Source organism: Herpailurus yagouaroundi, unplaced genomic scaffold (genome assembly GCF_014898765.1).
Source record: "Herpailurus yagouaroundi ecotype Mexico unplaced genomic scaffold, PumYag 139, whole genome shotgun sequence".
Taxonomy (NCBI): domain Eukaryota; kingdom Metazoa; phylum Chordata; class Mammalia; order Carnivora; family Felidae; genus Herpailurus; species Herpailurus yagouaroundi.
The window spans coordinates 861,582-879,452 of NW_024412394.1; the positions used below are offsets into that span (position 1 = coordinate 861,582).

The window sequence follows — 17,871 nt, forward strand, 5'->3', positions numbered from 1 at the left end:
TCCTGTCTCTGCTCGCGGAGCTAATTCAGCCTTCCTCCTCCTGGAGCCGGCCCAGCTCCCAGGGGCAAGTCAGAGGCGGAGTACCCCAGGGACAGGTTTGCTTCTCTTTTTCAATGACTGCACAAGAGCCAGACTAAAAAACTTCCTCTGAGACCTCTGCTAATTTGCATAAACGAATACATTTGCATGTAAATACGGGTTGTTATTCGATGAAGATGTGTTTGAATTTAATCATGTAGCAGGCACAAGTTGTTCGCCTCCCCTTCTCTCTTCCCACAGCCCCTGTACCTGTCACTACCACTTGCTACTGCTCCTTAGCTTTTGTTCCTCTGTCCCAGCCATATTAGTATCCCTTCATAGCGCCCCCCTGCCCACACCAGGCACTTTTCCATGGGAGGCACAGATTTCCCAGCTTGAGTGAAGTCAGCTGGGTTGATTCAGCCTCGGAAACTTGTTTTACCCAGTCTTTTACATCTCCAGCTGCAACATCATGTGGGATGTCATCATTTTTTCCTTTTCTTTTCGTTTTTCTTTTTTTTAAGAGAGAGCGTGAGCAGGGGAGAGGGAGAGAGGGAGAGAGAAAGTGAATCCCAAGCAGGCTTTATGCTCAGCGCCGAGCCCGACAAGGGGCTCCGTCCATGGACCCTGGGATCATGACCTGAGCTGAAATCAAGAGTCAGTCGGTCGCTCAACCGACTGAGCAACCCAGGTGCGCCCATCATTTTTCTTCCCAAGATAACCCCACCAGTTTCCTTAAGAAATCCTCAGCCCTGCTCTGTAGCTTCACTGTCCTGGCATTTAGCCAAGACCATCCTCTGCTTACAACACTCAGCTTCTCCGAACCTCTTTCTTCTTACCTGCCCACTTTGTAAAGGTGAACCCAGGAGACTCTTGCCTTCAAGGAGTAGAATGTGGAGTAGTGAATACGCAACCCAAAGTTCAAAGTCACGAGGGCCTTACTTGAAATGTTAGAGGATGCTGGGGAGTTTGGAGAAAGAAATACTACTTCTAGCTGTTCGGGGGAGTGAGGGGAGAAAGATCGGAGATGGCTTCTGAAGGAGATGGCATTTGGGCTGGACCTTGAAGGCTGGTTAGAATTTGGATAAGTGGGAATGGAGGGATGTGAGCAGTAAGAGCCAGGCCTGGGGCAGAAATGGGAGAGAGAAGAGGAGGGAGGGGTTTAATTGAGGAAAGATCAATGAATGATTTTAGCAAGGATCAGCTTTGAACTGTTCTGAAGGCCTTAAGAGTAAAGACCTATTGAACGAGGACCACTGGGGACCTGGGGTGTGCAATGCTCACTTGAGGTAAGTGAGTTCAGGGGGTGCCTACCTGAGATTAGAAGAGCTCAGGAGGAGTGGAAAAATGAGGCTTTCAGGGGCACCCTCACCTCGTTCCCGGTCCAACAGTACCTCCCTGCTCTCATCATCAGCTGTATTTATAGCCACATAGTTTTGATGGCCGACCCCAGGCCTAAAAGGTCGAGGATTGTATCTGTTTACTGTCAAGTTCCAGGCGCCTAGGGCTGTGCTGGGTGCCCAGAGGCCTTGTCATTCTGCCTGAGGCCTGACCACAGCTGTGGCTTCGAAGAGCACATGGCTGGCTGACAGTGTCCTAGGAGGCAGGGTCTGAGGTCCCTGTTTCATTCAGTGAGAGGAAGAGTAGCATTAGGTGGCATTAAAGGGTTTTCACCCCACTTGAGGCGCAAGTGGAATGAGAGATTGAGAACAACTAGACATCTAGGAAACTCAAACCAATGTCTGCTTCTAAGGCTCTCCCTTCCCCATCACAATGTCTTCTAGGCAGACTGTGGTTGCCCCTGGTTCAGACTGCTCTGCCCACCTCTCTTACCCCCACTGGAATCTTGTTGGGCTTGGTTCAGTAGTGAGGCCTCGGAGTCTTATAGACCTGGGTTGGAATGTGGGCTTGTTCATTCATTCATTCATTCATTCATTCAGGACTGTCTACACGATTTGTGGGGGACCATTGCCAAATGAAAATGTAAAGTTCCTTGTTAAAATATTATTAAGAATTGTAAGACCATAACAGCAGAGCATTAAACCAAGTGTGGGGCTCTTCGGAGTGCAGGGCCCTGTGTGACTGCACAGCTCACACAGCCATGAAGCCAGTCCTGAGTTCCTTCCCCATGGTGCACAAGACGGGCGAGGGCACAGCCTGGCTGACGCTCAGCTTGGTATCGTCCCAAAGCTGCTTCCGCCTTCCTCCATTCTCCCCTCCGGATCTGTGGGTTTTACATTTAAGTCAGACGAGATGGGCAACAAACCGAACACATGTCCTATAACGATGAAAATAGTGCTTTTAAATGTGTTAAGTCATTTAATAAAGGAACAAGATAATTTCATATACAGTAAGTGCTAGGGAGAGATTCGAGGCAGGGTGCTGGGTCCACAGCGATTGGGGCAGGGGTGGGGTCTGGGTGGTCTGGAGGAGCCTGTATTTGAGAGAGACCGGCGTCACACGAGGGGCAGGAGTGGCTTCCAGGCACAGGAGCAGCAGAGGTCTTTGGAGCAGCCAACCTTGGGTGGGTTATTTAATCTCTCTGAGCTTCAGTTCTTTAAAAAATGGGAATTAAAGTGGTAAAGTAACACTCACTGAGTATTTGCTGTGTGTCAGGCACACAGCAAATGCCTTACACAATACTGGCTATTTTGTCCTCATAATGGCGCTCAGAAGTACCACCATTGTCCCCATTTTACAGAGGTGGAGACTGAGGTACAGAGAGGATGAGGACTTGCCAAGGTCACTAGCTGGTAAGTGGCAAAACCTGGACTTGCACCCCAGCTGAGTGGCTTCCAGAGCCCCCGCCCTCACCCCCTCCATCAGGATGCCCCTTCCGGCCTCTCTGCAGTGTTACCGTGAACTGCATGTGTGGTGTGGTTCAGGACACACTGTAGTTTCCCAAGGGGCTCGGGTCCTCTCCAGTCTTGTTTTACCTGTGCCCTCCACCTTCTCATGCCTGTGGGTGGCTGGAGCCAGAGTCTGAGCTCATTGGCTTGTCAGTCACCCAGCGCCATTCTGGACACATTAATAGGCAACCGCCTGGAATGTGACTTGGTTAGTGCCAGTCCTCGGAGAGTTGATGACCATTTTAACACCCACCTGCCGGCTGTCACTCACTCCACACTCAATGCGACCTCCCCTGGCTTCTTGAAAACCTCTACCAGGGCTGTGCCTCCTGATCCATTTGGAATGGGTATTTGGGCTCCATGGAGTCCCGGTTGCTCCTTATAGAAACCGGCACCACAGGGGGAGGAGAGGAGGGAGTGAGCGTTGCTTCAGTTTTTCAGGTTATAATGATCCCAGTAATTGAGACACCGAATTGCAGATTTAAATCGCTTGAAAGTAAAAATATCGTTTTGTAATGCCGGTGTTAATAATGTAAACATTAAACACGAATTAAATACTTAGCTGTATTGTGGGGCATGATCGCCTGATTTTTCTTCCTTCAACTTATTCAACCAGAGAAAATGATTGGCTGCAATATGCAGATATGTTACCACCAAAAGTGGGTCTGGATTTGCCTGGGAGAAGTTAGTCACTTAATGCCCCTGCATAGAGGTGAGCCCGGGGAGGGTCGGGCTGGCAGTAGATTGCGGCCCTTTTTCGGAAGTGAGCTGTTTACCAAGATCGGCGGGTGTTTGAGATGTGCTGGGGTAGGCCTCGGTGGGGTCCTAAATCACAGCCCAGCATACCTAGAGCCCCTCCGCTCTGTGGAGACGTCTGTCCTCTGCCCTGGGCCCTGCCTCCCTCCCTTCACTCTGCTCTAGTGGATGTCACCTCAGAGAGGTCCTCCCTGGCCCCCAGTTCAAGGAGTGGCCCTGCCACTCTTGGCCCCCGCAAAACACTAGTCACTCTTCGACAGCAGGCCCTGGCGGTACAGTCATCTCTCAGTGAACGATCTGAAGAGAACAGACGGCATTAGAGTACAGACCCGGGTCCCCTGGCCTGCCAGGCCCCACCTGACGCCCCTGTAAGATTCTTCTCTTGAGAGGTCTGAAGGAGAAGGGTGAAGGGCAAATCAGGAGCAGATCGATTTCTGGATTCGGATTAGCCCTCAAACTTCCTGTCCCTTTCCAGGGCAGCCTAGGAACAGAAGAGGGAAGTTCTGAGCGATGCCTAATGAAAAGGACCCAACCTGGCCACAAGTCAGCCCGGCCTGGCTGGTGCTCAACTTGGTATTGTCCCAGAGCTGCTTCCCCCTTCCTGCCTCCCTCCCCTCCAGTTCTTGGCACCCACACCTTCCTTTCAGTTCCTTCCCTCATCTTCTGTTTTCTGTTTTTGGCCACAGTGGCTGCAGATTTAAATCAAAAGTCAGAAGTTTAGATCATTTTGAAGAGCTGCTGATGAGTGGCCTTGCCTGGCCATTTGTTTTATTAGACCGCTTCCTGCGGTTTCCAGCATGGGCTACAAGGCTCCAGGCAGCTGGGAAGAGCGATGGGACTGCCAGGGTGCTGTCCAGAGGCCCAGGGCTTCCTGATGACATTGCGTCATGGAAAAGCTGTAATAACACTCTGTCGCTTCTTCTTCAATCACACCACGACGACAGAGGGAGGAGGCAGGGCTGGGTGACTGGCTCCCAGGCTGCCCTTGTTCCCCCTTGGTGGGGAGGTCAGGAGAAGGTTATTCCTCTGCATCACCTGTCTCGAGGACCCAGTGAGAGCTCCTGGGGGCAGATGAGGCAGCTGAGGTAGGGAGACGTGAACCAGGTCCACCAGCGCTCTGGGCTCACCCTCACTGTATGAGGACATGGCCAGGGGAAGGATCTGCTCAGGGCCCGCAGCTCTGGCACTGCCAGGCCCCTGTTGCCCCCTGTTCCCCCTTATGTGCTCTTTGTGTCTTTCTTTCTCCCTCCTTAAATCAGGTATCAATTTGACACGAGGATCCTGGAGGTTATAATAGAGACTGACCGGGGTCTCGTCAAACCCGTTTTCAGGCACACAAACTACATCTCAGCCTGCTGGCATCTGGGCAGGGCCCATGCATGGCTGGTTCTTGCCTACGGAATGTGTGCGTGCCTTCTCTGTGCTGTCTCACTCTTAGTCCTTGAGGCTGATTGAAGGTGGTGGTGTCACAAGATGAAAGGTCCCTGGATGACTGTGTGGAGCGGAGGCTCTCTGCTGACCAAACCTGATTGTACTACGAAGCTCCTGTTATTGGGGAGCGTTTGTTATAACGGTTAACCCACCCTGACTAATCCCTGTATGTTTCTCAGTTCAAGGGAGAAGAGCGCTCCCCAGCGCCGGGAAAGGGAAGCCAGCCAGGAGGCCCTTCTGGGCTTCCTGCCAAGAGGGAGCAATAGAGGTGGAAGGTTGGGAGGTCCTTCTCAGTCCTCAAGTGCTGGGCTTTCTCCAGGTCTGTCTTTATCTCTCTTGGTACCTCTTCACATCAGCCCCTATGGCCCACACCCTCCGCTGCTGTTCCCTGAGCAAAACCCTCGATTCCTATTCCCACGCTCACCGATAATACCTGCCTTCTTAATCACCTCTCAGACTTGCCTCCCTTTCAAGGCACGGCTCAAACACCTCCATGATCACCCCACATGGCAGTGAGCCCTAACTGCCTCTCCTCTCCTGGGTAGCACTCTGTATGGCTGAGCAAACGGCTCCCATGCCTTGTCGAAGCCGCCATGGTATTTTCATATGAGAGGCTTCACTTTCTTATGAAGTCATAAGGTTCTTAAGGATAACGACATGATCCTCACACTTCCTTGTTTTCTACATCGGCCCTGGCACTGTGCTGTATGTACCAGGCACTCAGAAAGTATTTGTTGGATGGATGAATGGAAGGAAGGAAGGACAGATTAATGAAATCACAAACGAATGAGCTACTCAGCCAGATTTTCAAGTGTCTCTACCATCTGGGCTCACTCCACTTCTCTACTCTTCATTGTACTACTCCCAACCACAAAATCCCCATTCTGGATGGTTTGGCAGACTCGTGAGCATGCTGGACTTTTCCTTGCCTCCACTCAGCCAACTCCTTCCCTGTTCTTGTCACCCTTGAGCGCCCAGATGAAGTCTCACCTCCTCCGACAGTTTCTATGATGTGTGTTGTCTGTCAGCCGACCTCTTCAACTCTTAGGATTGATCATCTGCACCACACAGATGAATCCTCTGTATCATTGGGTACTGTCTTATGCAGTTTGTCATCAGTTCATGTGTCTTATTCTTGCCCCCTCAACTAGAATCTATGCTCCCAAGAGCTGGATCTTCCCCAGTGCTTAGCAAAAAAGATGGACAGCTTCTCAGGTCGGTGTACCCTTGCTGGTTACTAGATATTCAGGGCTCCCTCACCCCTCTTGCCATTTTAAAGTAAACTCCCATTGGAGATCAAATACATACATGGCCGCCATCTTCTCTACTTTCCGTGCCTCTCTGTTCTTCTCCTTCTGTCCGGGTTTACGGTGCTTGGGTTGACTCATTCAGCTGGGTCAGCAAAGCCTCATATACATTTCAGACAGCAGCGACCCCCGTGAGCCCCGTGGTCTAGGATGCACAGTCTAAAACCACTAGCCAACTTTGCCCCTTGCGACAAACTGCGCTTTTGTTGGTGACATCTTCAGGGGCAGGTGGGGATTTGGGCTGGGGCTTGAGTGATTGGTGGAGGAGGAAGAAGTCCTCATATGAAGGGTACTGTCAGATAAAGGAGTGACTAAAGGGAAGAAGGGTCACGTGGGCAGGAGCGAGCACAGCGATGGCAGCACAGTTAGTGACATGCGTGGCCAGCCCTAAAAGACTTGTATTCTAGCTGATCATCCCCCTCATCCTCAGGCAGGTCCCACAGGACCCAGGGCTGAGAACAGGGGCAGGAATCAGAAGCGAAGGCAGGGAGCTTTGGACTTGGTGAACCAGATTTTCAAGCAAGGAAGTGGCCTAGAAAAAGCAGCATTTAGGGCTCCATTTTGTCACTAGCAAATATTTAGTTTTCGGCTGACTTCCTTTTGCCACCCAACATACTTGGACTCAGTTCTCCCACCATGGGTGCAAAGCATGCAAGTTAACACATCGTTACCTCAGCCAAACCTAATTAGGGAAGTTAACTTGCTTTGAAATCTATCTAATGTATCCTAAAATTAAACAATGTTTTTGTTTTTTTATCCAGGCCACTCTTTCCTTCTCTAAATGTGGATTTTGGAAAGTTGATGGTAATTAGCCATGAGAATACAGAAATTATTTAACTCTGCATTGTCTAAAGTTCAGATAAAAGGACCACCTACTTCCCAGGCCTGCTACCTGCCTTGTAGATGCATGGAAATATTGTATTAGCCACCATTTCCCACCCACGGATCCCCAAAGGATTGCAGGAAATCGGTGAACTGTTCTTGCTGTATACTCTAGTCAGCCATAAATTGGAACTTTCGTGCACTGTGATGATCAGAATAAACAAACAGAAAGGGTAATAAGGCGCACCAAATAATCACTGGTGACCTCAGCAATTTTATTAACAAATTTATTTCCCTAATTGGGTAACGTATCTTAGTGCTCGACTCAAGGGCATTGTAATAGGTTTCCACACTGCAGAAGAAGGAATTAATTAGAACTGTTTGCTCTTTGTTCCGTATTTACACTTGTCCACCAGTCTTGTAAACATTGCGCCTGGTTTCTTTGGCCTTCCAGGCTTCTCTCTTCTGACTCCCCCACCCCACCCCCAAAATAAATAAATAGAAAGCGGGGAGTGTAATGTAACATCAGTGGCTCATTCTTTTGTGCAATCCACCCCCACCTGGAAGCTGCATTTCATGGTTGGAGCCATTTTGTGGCAGAGTCATCACTTCCAAAAGGTACCCGGAAGTCTAGAAAGAGACCCTCATCTCCACGGGAAACAATGGAGAACGTGGGGTCTTGATTTGCCTGGGCTGTATCTGGATTGACCTTGTCCATTCAGACCCTGGGCAGGAAGGTGGTGAGATGGGCAGATCTGTCCCACTTCTTCCTGCCCCACAGAGAATGCCTCTTAAGAAGGTAAGAGACAGTCATTCATTATAATGTTGTATCTGCCCTTGGAGTGGGCAGCCCATGCGAGCAGACAAGCCATACATACACTCAGGAACTCCCTCTTCGACTCTTCTTCAAGTAGAGTTTTTTGCCTCACAGCTTGCCAAGACTTCGGCATGACAACAAAAAGCATTTTTAAATGCGAATTCTCCAGAATCTCACTGTAATGCTGGCTTCTCACTCAAGCTGCAGCCTTCCAGTATACTCTAAAATGGTGCCATTTCACACTGCGTGTCCAGCCTCTGACGACCAGCATTAGCATAAGATGCCAGAGTACATGGAATTATCTCCAGAGCTGGTTTCTTTAGCAGCCATTAATATGCCACATATGGCTTTCAAACATGGATATAATGATTACAAAGACCTCTAACAGTGTCTAGAGTACCCCGGCTGCCAATAGGTCCCTTTTGATATCTGCGCTCCAGAAAAATCTGGATAGGCGCAACAAGCCTCATTCTCCCTCTTGAATATCCTGCAGGATCTGGATGAGGTTTTCCAGGCCAAAAATATAGCCTGGATCTGGTCCATCATAAGTGGTATGCTCATTCCAGGAGCCTTTGTATGTTGTGTGAGCAAAGTCGATCATCCGGATGTCAACTTTGGAGAGGCTTCCAGAAGAGCTGCCGTGGTCCGGCTGCGGAGCCTCCGGAGGATGCAGGCCCTCTGAGGTCCTTTCTGGCAGCTCCTGCCCATCATAGATGATGAGGAGAGAGCTGGAGTAGAACCGGTACGAGCTCTGGTTTCGAATGACCGAGAGGAGGGCCCGAAGCTGGCGCTGGATGGGTTCCAGGAGCTCTGTCCGGAGGCGGGTTCCATCATGCAGGAACTGATGGAGGGCTTGTCTGAACCCCTCAACAGAGAGTTTTCTTCCATAATACTTGTCTCTGCAGAGAAAGTGCTTCTTATCAATTTGATAAACCTTCCAATAAAAAGAGAAAGAAAATGTGAAGAATTGCCAACTTAAAAAAAATATTGTCCCTGCTATGGTTGCAGTGTTACAAGCTAACGTGATATATAAACAGATTTCCGGGAGATGCAGGGCAAGAGTGGCTGAAATGAATGGAAGGATGATCTTTCATCAAGCACCAGTGGAACTTTCACATTTTAAAATGCTTTCTGTGCAGGCCTTTAATAGGAATCCAAGGTGTGAAGATCCTTCAGCCCACAGAGGTGACCCTCCACCCATGAGGAAAAGCTTTGGATTGCCTTTCTTGTGAATTTCCAATGTCATCCTCCAAATCATGATTTAAACCCTGGCTTCTGGCCCTCTTCAATTCAAATATTAGCAGACCCAAGCTAGTAAGCTTTAGCAGGAATCTGAAATCACAGCCAATGGCCTTGGAAAGCCAACTAGATTCAATTTTCCCCAATGAAGTTTATAAAGTCCTTTCTCTGCAGATTCTAAGGAAATAGTCAGAGCTCTTGGGGTAGAGCAGGGTGACTGAAGAGAAAAAGATAAAAAGATGGGCTCGATCAGGTATGGATCAGCCAGTGCAGCTGAGGGGAGTCTGGACTGGGTGGGTGGGGGGCAGTTCACAGCAGCTCTGTGGGGCTGGTGGGTCCTCCTTGGCACCAGCTCTTCTCCCCTCCCCTGTCATGTCTTGGCCACAGGAAGGGAGCAGATGGAGGAGATGCTGATGGGGGGACAGTGGCAACCGCTCCCATTTCATTCAGATGGCAGAGGCTGTACCGAGGCCAGTGGCTGGCATGGCCATGACTTGGCACACCTTTCCCTGGCTCACCTGGGAAGGGCAGCCCATACCTGGCCAAGACAGTTTCTCAGGTCTTTCCTGCCTTCAGATTATGTGATATGTTTCTACCAGTGTGGGAAAAAATCAGAAAGATATGATAGACTTGCTTTGGAGGGCTGGAGATCGGCTGCTAAATTAGCCGTCATAAATACATGACGGGTGTCACTGTCTAAATAAATCAGATCAATTTCAGAAGATTTGAGGTCCAGAGAGAGATTCCATTTACACCCCAAATCATCACACTGCATTCTCCTGAGGACTGCATTCCAAGCCTCCCAAGGGACATCTGTGCAACAAATTTATAGACTCAACTTCCAGCTTCAAGGGGTGGCAGTTTCAATTAAGGAAAGCTTGAACGTGTACCGTCAAATCGGTGTCTGGTTTTGCTTTGAGGAGATAGACTGTAAGAGTGAACGCGTGGGGAAAGTTTATTTCTTCCCGTTCCGCAGCCCCTCTGCCACAAGCCACATCAGAGCTGCAAAAAACAGGGTAGAGTCTGGGCAATAAAAAAATTAACCGTTCCTTTGCCTCCACTGAGCAGGTTACCACCTTCCCACTTCACTAACCAGAACAGGCAGCGAAAAGCAGAAAAGGTGGAGGAGGAAGAAGGAATGGCTAATAAGAATTCAAAGAGCAGAGTGCCTCAACAGCCCCTGAGAAGGAGAGGTTTGACTTTATCATTCAAGTAATTGAGGAAGCGGAGTGCGCCGAGTGAGTGGAGAGGCTCCTTTTCAGCTCTTTCCTCAGCCCCTGCTCACACGCTGCGGTCAAAGGTCTGCTCTCACTGTGGGCAGGACCCACGTGGCCGCCGGGAAGTTCAGCTGCCAGAGACCCTGAGACCGAGTTTAAAAAATGGTGGATTTTTGACACCACTATCCTGAAAGGGTCTCTTAAAAAAAAAAATCCCAGCGTGTCACAGACCGGGATACGCATTTCCGGGGCGGAAGGGCTGTGCCCGACTGCCTCCTGTGTTGCTTCCCAAGCGAAGGGCTCCGTGGGCTGTGGTGGCAGTTGGGAGACACCCTTGCCCCACAGTGGACGTGCCAGGACGCCCCGCCCTCCAGCGGGCCCTCTGCCACCTACCTGCATGCCGCAGATGCGGACGCCCAGGCAGGCTGATGTGCTCTGAGCACACTTCCTCATGTGACGGGCCTTCTTCTCCTCGGACACATCGTCCCCGTGCTGCCGGGTCCCCATCTTCAGGTCAAGGATACAGGGGTACTTGTACTGTGACACGACGTTTTCCAGCAACAGAAACCCTGGTCACGCCAAGTTCAGGAAGGCTCCGAGGACGTGAAGGCCCCCACCCTGAGTGCCAGTCCTTCTCTCCCTTCTCTCCTTACAGACAAGTCCGGCGTCCCTCTTAAGAATTCAAGGTATTAGTTTTGCAGGCTGCTTTAATAAGTCCATTTACTTAGGGGGAGTTTATGAGCCTGTGAGCTGCTTTTCCTTTTCCTTTTTGCTCTGAGGTTGAAATTTAAATGCGGGCGTGAAATCCCTGGCAGGCCATGCCCAATTTACATTTTATGGCAGAAAATCATAAGGCTAAAACCTCAAGTCACTGAATGGGCCAATACCTTTTGGGAGAAGTGGGTTGATGTTAGCTTTGGAGATGAGTTGCAGGAATATTAATTTCAGCGGAGTAATTATCCTGCAAAAGCTTCTTAGGGATTAGGGTTGCAGATGTGTCTTAGTAAACACTGTGAAACCAGTCACTCGTTTGCAGGAAGGAGCCCGGCGCTGACAAAGGGGCATTGCAAACCTAAATGTGCTCGCTGAGAACATGGCAGCCTGAGGATGAGGGGGGAGTGACTCCTCTAAGAGTCCACTTAGGGGCACTTCCCTAAGGGGGGAGCCACACCCCCTCACGCCATCAGCTCCACAGGAAGACATCTGCAGGGAGGATTTGGAGGGATAGAAGAGGGGATGGGGTGTGCCGCCCCCACCCGGCGTGGCAGTCATCATTCCTGTCTGCCCCCAGAGACCCCTGGCGCAGCCTGTCCTTGCTTCCCTGGGTGGCAGAGGCAGCGGCCTGACCAGGTCCCAGTCTGACTTCCCCATCCGCTCTGATTTTTTTTTGGAGAGATGAGATTTCTTCTAGGTCCTAGGCTTGAGGGCTTGTGCCTCAAAGTCTCCCTCACGTGTCAGTCTCTGTCTCTCCACCCACCCCTCCCCTGGCCTCCCACCTCCGTTGGCATGGCTGTTCTTAATCCCCACCCCCACCCCACTAGGGGGCAGGGAGTGCGGGCAAGGATACGATGCAGCTGGTTCTCCGGGTACTCAGTGCACAGGCGGGTCAGGTGGGCCAGGTGGCACTGCAGACCCCACGGGTTAAAGCTCCTCCTCTCGGCCTGGTTTCCATTAGCATCTTCCACCAGCGAGGACACGTGGGCGTTGAGGTGGAACTCTGACCTCAGGAGTGACGTGGCTGAGCTGTGGGCGAGGGAAGCACACGACAGTCAGGGCACCGGTGCCTGTCCCTGTGACTGGGCTCTCCTGGGCTGGACGCTGAAGTGCACTGTCTCTGGTTACTCTCCAGGAAGCCTGCGGGGCCTCAGAGAGTCCCTCCTGCCGCATTCAGGCCCTGGGCACCAGATCAGGCCACCTTGCCGCCCTGGCAGGGGGTCCCTCTAAACCCCAGAATAATTCATTAGAGCGTGTCACCTCATCAGAGGGCTGTGGTGGTTTCAGTTAACTTGTAAGTGATCTGGATTACTCTCGCACTATTGAGGCAACATAGCACGGGGGCGGCGACCCTGCCTGGAATCAGAAGTCTCGGGGTTTAGGCTGTTTGTGTGCCGTGTTGTTATTTCCTCGAGACCTCAAAATGCCAACAGGGGTGGGAATCAGGGATCCTTGGTCCACCCTCTCTCCTGTCCTGTGCACCTTGGCTTCCCCATCTGTGAAACGGAGATAATGTGTACCCGCTTCCTGATGCTGAGCCAAGAGGCTTAATTACATCCGCTGTGCTCCTTGGGGAAGGGAGGTATTTTCATTGTATTAGCTCCCTTTTGTTTCCCCGTAAATGGTTTATAAGTCCCCAGGGGTGCTTTCCATCTGAGAAAGGTCAGCTAACAGTATCAGAGGTTCTGGAGACCTCTCCAGGACCTCGGGTGCCCTGAGCTGCCTGCGTCTCCTAGGTCCCGCAGGGTGGCTGTGTTGATCTCTCTCCTCGTCCCTTCCTGGCCCTTAAGGAAAGGTGATTTCTGACTGCCATTAGCCACTTTTCCTTCATGTCAACTGTTCTGGGTCTTTGCATTCCACCCCCTCCCCCCACCAGAGACACTTCATGGTCTCAGTGAAACAGGTTTGTAATTAAACAAGTGTGTACTAAATGCCTGCTCTGTGCAGGACTCTGCATGTGCGGCAGCTGCTGAGAGAAAGGCATCGGAGTCCTCCCTCTAAAATGGCATGAACGGAAGTCCTTTCGTTTCTTTGGTCACATTGGTGTTTCTACATGGAGCCTTCATCTGAATTTCTCACTTTCTTGGCCCCATTGGGGAGCTGCTAGGCTTGGCCCAGGTGGGAGCGGTGCTGATCCCCTGTGGGTTTCTGTCATCCTGCCAAGTGGCCCTCACCTCTCGAGTGAGTGTGCCAGCTGAGTGTGCTGCCACTGGGCGAGGGTGTGGGCGCCACCGCTGCCGCTGGTGGTCTGCTGGAGAGTCTGCCATATTGCCACTGCCGCCGACTCCGTGGAGACCTTGAAGGGCCCCCGGTTCTCCTTCAGTGGGTTCGCTACCAGGCTGAGATGGCCTCGGCTGTCTTTTCGGAGATGCACCGTGATGGTGCCTGCAGAGCACACGGGGGGAGGGAGAGGAGGGGAAAACCAGATGGAATTTACCTGGTGGACGCGTGACAAGGGGTGACATCCTTTTGAATTGTAGTTCTAATGGCACTGATCGACCTCTCCACTTCCCTAACTCTCCTCTCAAGGAAGAGCTATGGGGACTGTTCCAGAATGAGCCCAGGGCCATGGAGCCTGCAAAAAAATAGCCTTGGGCTGATCTGGGCACAGCCTCTGCTTTATTGCATCTCTCTGTCCTTTCATGCTCGCAAAGCCGGTCCTGTACATTTTGTTCTCGCCTTCTGGTTCCTCTGTGCACAGTGGCACCTTCCCAGTGACAATACCGCTCTTCCAGAGGGGCCCAACTTTGGGTCATCAGAGCCGGTCCTCTGCAAAGAGGGCCCCCTCTCCCAGGGTGGCTTTGCGGGAAGTTGGGGCCCATCCCGTGCCTCCCCTTTGCCTCCTTCATCATCCTTGCTCTCCCTTCCTTTAATCTATGTCTGACCAGCTCCTGCCAGGAAGCTCGCCTCAGCCTTCTGGGGGCTCTGCTTCTCTGTTGCCTTCATTTATACCTTGTCCCCGCCCCGTCTCTGGCTTTAACACTGATGCTCACCATTTCCTTCAGTTATACACATAGCACATGAATATTATTGACAGAACATGGTTCTTTGATATAAAACAGAGGACTGGTGGGATTTCTCCAGCTATGGTACCTCCTGACCATCGGTGTTTGTAATCAAGGCACGACAGCCTGCTCCAGTCACTGCTTATGAGAGTGAAGAGGGCGAGGAGACCCAGTGAACAAATGTGCTAATTGGGCTTCCCCTCCACGACGTCGGCCAGGTCAGGTAGTTAGCTCTGGCGTGTATGTCAATGCCTCTGTGTGCACCCCCTTTTGGATTTCTTGCTCAGAGGGCACAGCCCAGGTCTTTTCTCCGTGGGTCTCAGTATCAGTGGGTGCTCAGCCTCGCCAGAGTTCTGGTGGAGGTGGAACCCTATTCTCGGTGGTGGCAGGAGACAGCCATGTGAATGGTTTTGTGAGGACTGGATCTCTGGAGTTCTTAGTTCCCTGTTCTTCTGTAGCTGATGCCATGAGTATTCAGTTTGCTCCTCCTCCCACCAAGCTTCTCTCTACCTGTCTCCAACCTGCCTTGTGCCTCAGAGGCTGACCCTGTGGGGTGCACCAGTGGCTTCCTTGCTCCCCCCCCCCGCCCCGTTTCCCATGGGTTTGGCCAGTGGAGGACATTGGCACTGGCAGGAGATGGGGTGGGGCGGGAGAGAGGTCGAGGTACTTATCCCAGCGGCGCCCTCCCTGCTGCAGCGTCATCCTGTCCCTCTGTGGCCTTCCTCTTGCTGGGTCAGTGACACCACTCCCTGACTTCGGCCCTTCAGGTCTAGGGATGGTTACAGCCTTGCAGTGGTGCTGGTCCCTGGGTGCCTCGTCACCCCCAGTTGTTCCCTTAATCCTGCATGTCCTTTACAAGCAGTCCCTCTAAAGATTCTCTTCATTTAAACCCCTTTAAACACACCGCTCATTTTCTGCTGGGACTCTGACTGAGAGAAGGTGGGTTGCATGTGATCATGTCCTCTCAGGTATTCATCTCCTCCCCCGACCACTTGGTCACTTTCTCAGCACAAGTGGTAATTTCTGCTGAACCAGCACTCAAGGCAGCTGATTTCCCTGCTCGCGTCCCTGCCCGGGCTGGTCAGGGCGGACGCTCATTTTCAGGGCTGCTCTATAATTCAGCAAGTCGCTCTTCAGGGCCATCTGCGTCTGGCTCAGCGGTCTCTCTGGGCCAGTCCTGTCATCTCAGATTCCCAGCGCCCTAATTTTGCAGCCTGACAGTGACATGCAGTTTTTTTCCAGTTCCTTTAAAAAAATTCTGCTCTGCCTCAGCATCTCTCAGGCCCCTGAGTCCTGTGAACTAGTGATGATACTACTAGTAATACCGTACCTGAACCTGGCATTTTGTAGTTTACCTGCACACTGGCACGCATCTCTCGGTGGAGCCCGCCTGAGCTGTGCCGCTCGTGAGAACAAGGGCTGATGCAGGTCAGGGCAAGAGCTACCGTAGTGATAATCTCTGCCAGGTGCCAGCATTGCGTGCTTTTGCTTTGTTTCCACTGAGTGACAGTTAGCCTGTAAGGTGCTTGCCTGTGGTCACCGAGACCCAGAGAGCTGGAATAACTTGCCCGAGGTCATACAGTTTGTGCGCAGTGGAGCTCTGAGAAGGCCACACCAGGTGCGGATACGGAAGAAGGAACAAGCTGTACCACGGAGCCAAGGACTTCATCGGGAGACTCCGGTGTCATCATGCTGTGTTTACTTGTGTGTAGACGAGGGACACTCCTGCTGTGTCCCTATCACATTTGTTTTGGCCATTCTGTTCCGTGGGAACAGACAGAGAAGCCATGAGGCCACCAATGTGTGAGAGGGTCATCAGTACAGAGGGTTGGGAGTGCCGAGAAGCCTGAGGACATGGTGTTTACATTTCCATTCCTGTTTTCTCAGGCAGGAGGGTCTCTATGCATGATCTGGGGAGGAGGGCTGACCTAGAAACCAGCACCAGGCCCCAGAGCCACCACTCCACGGTGGAGAAAGGAGAGCACCGGCCTTGGCGCTTGTCCTTGAGGAGCTTGGAGTCTCCTGGCTGCCTGGGGGAGCCCTGGATGGTGTGCCAGCCAAGGGCAGGGCCCTTTGGGGACTTGTAAAGTTCAGCTCACCGTCTGGCCTCTCCCATCTGTGGGACTATGGTGCCAAGCCTGCAAGAAACCGCTGTCTCGGGGAGCCTCAACCCCGGGAGGCTTCCCTGGAAGGACAAGAAATGTGACCTCCATCCGCTTCCGTAGGCTCCAGCTCTTGTCTGGTCTCATCAGATCTGAGGGTCTAAATAAATGGAGGCGAGCAGAGGTGCAGAGAACCCAAAACCAATAAAATCCAAAAGGCATTTCTATTTCTCATGTTGTCAGAGCTACACAGCCAGACTCCAGGTCTGTGCCTTCTTGCTCCGGCTTCCTGCACGCCTCTGGCTCTGTGTCTCCATCTATCTGCCTTCCCTCCGTCTCCCACATCACTCTGCAGCTCAGCCCAGACCTTCCTTCTGAAGCCTGAGACCCATAGCAGATAGCTGCCTGGCCGTCTCAACATGCCAGCTCTTTACTGAAGCAGTGTGTCAATGGAATCCAGACTCCTCGGGGCCTGGATTGGTTTGTAGTCAAGAATCATTTTGGGCCCGGCCTGGCTTTCCAGCTTGCCTTGTGTGTCCGTGGGAACTAGGCCTCAGAGGGCCATGGGCTCCCGGCACTCTGCCGCCTCTGCCTGGCCAGGGGAGCCCTGCCTGCCTGCTCACCAGCCCTCCCCAAGCACCTCAACCTGCAGCCCTGCCAGCTGGGCAGACAAGAGTGCTTTCGGCCCAACCGCCATGCCCGGAGCATCTCGGCAATTTCGGTTTGGCCAAGCAGCTTCCCCAGCCTCCGTGAATATACTGTCATGCATTTATTTTTAAGCTCGTGAGAGCATTTATTTGCCGGTGTCTGTAATATGAATCTGGCTCATCCGTCAACCAGCTGGACCTAGAAGTACGTCCTTGCTCACTCAAAGCTGACAGGTACACTGGGAGGCAGAGGGATGCAGCCCCTAAGATGTCATGGCCAAGGAGCCCAGCAGGAGGTCAAGGCAAGCTCCTGGCATGGGGAGGCTACCTTTGGGAGTGATATCCCTGCCTAACACTCCCTGATGCCACCACAGCACGGGGCAGTGAGAAGGGAGAGGGTGTGCTCCATGGCATTGCAGTGGCCACTAGAGAAACAACCCCTCTCTCTGGGGCCATTCCCATAGGGGAGAAAAAGGGAGACCCCCCTGTGGCAGCCTTGTGGGCCTTCGAGCCTCCCTGATCTAAGGTCACTAGCTGAGCGGATCAGGGCAAGTCACATCCCCTCCTTTGTTGGGCTCGATGAGCCCCTGAGCACTGGCATGTGAGGAGCCCATCTCTTGGGTGACCGTGCTGGTGGAGCGGGCCTGGGTGCCCGAGAGCCCACGCTTGGGAGCCAGACCTCGGAGCTTTGAATCCTGGCTCTGCCTCTCGCTGGCTGTGTGGCCTGAGGCAAGTCATGTCACCTCTCTGTACCTCAGTTTCCTCACCTGTGAAACGGGGATAATAATAGTAGCTCCGTCAGAAGGTTGTCGTGAGGATTGAGTTAACACGTGGAAACTACTGAGTGAACACCAAGCTGACACCACTTTTCTTCTCCGGTGAAACAAGAAGCCCGCGCAGCCCGGGGGCCCTTGTAGGGACTGTTTCCCATCTAAAACCGGACCTCA

General features: G+C 52.1%; 1 protein-coding gene and 1 long non-coding RNA gene across 2 annotated transcripts in view; one reads left to right on the forward strand and one right to left on the reverse strand.

Moving 5' to 3' along the window:
- Positions 1–7,706, forward strand: part of LOC121029301 (uncharacterized) — an 8,114-nt gene extending 408 nt beyond the window's left edge. Inside the window, exons 2-3 of the long non-coding RNA XR_005789667.1 lie at positions 2,720–2,771; positions 7,123–7,706. This is a non-coding gene — a long non-coding RNA (uncharacterized LOC121029301). The remainder of the gene's footprint in view (positions 1–2,719; positions 2,772–7,122) is intronic.
- IP6K3 (inositol hexakisphosphate kinase 3) overlaps positions 7,455–17,871 on the reverse strand; it is a 22,456-nt gene continuing 12,039 nt past the window's right edge. Inside the window, exons 3-6 of the mRNA XM_040473223.1 lie at positions 13,346–13,555; positions 12,024–12,203; positions 10,850–11,025; positions 7,455–8,934 (exon numbers count right to left, since the gene is read on the reverse strand). Of these exons, the coding sequence (XP_040329157.1) occupies positions 8,467–8,934; positions 10,850–11,025; positions 12,024–12,203; positions 13,346–13,555 (1,034 nt within the window). The 3' untranslated portion in view covers positions 7,455–8,466. The remainder of the gene's footprint in view (positions 8,935–10,849; positions 11,026–12,023; positions 12,204–13,345; positions 13,556–17,871) is intronic.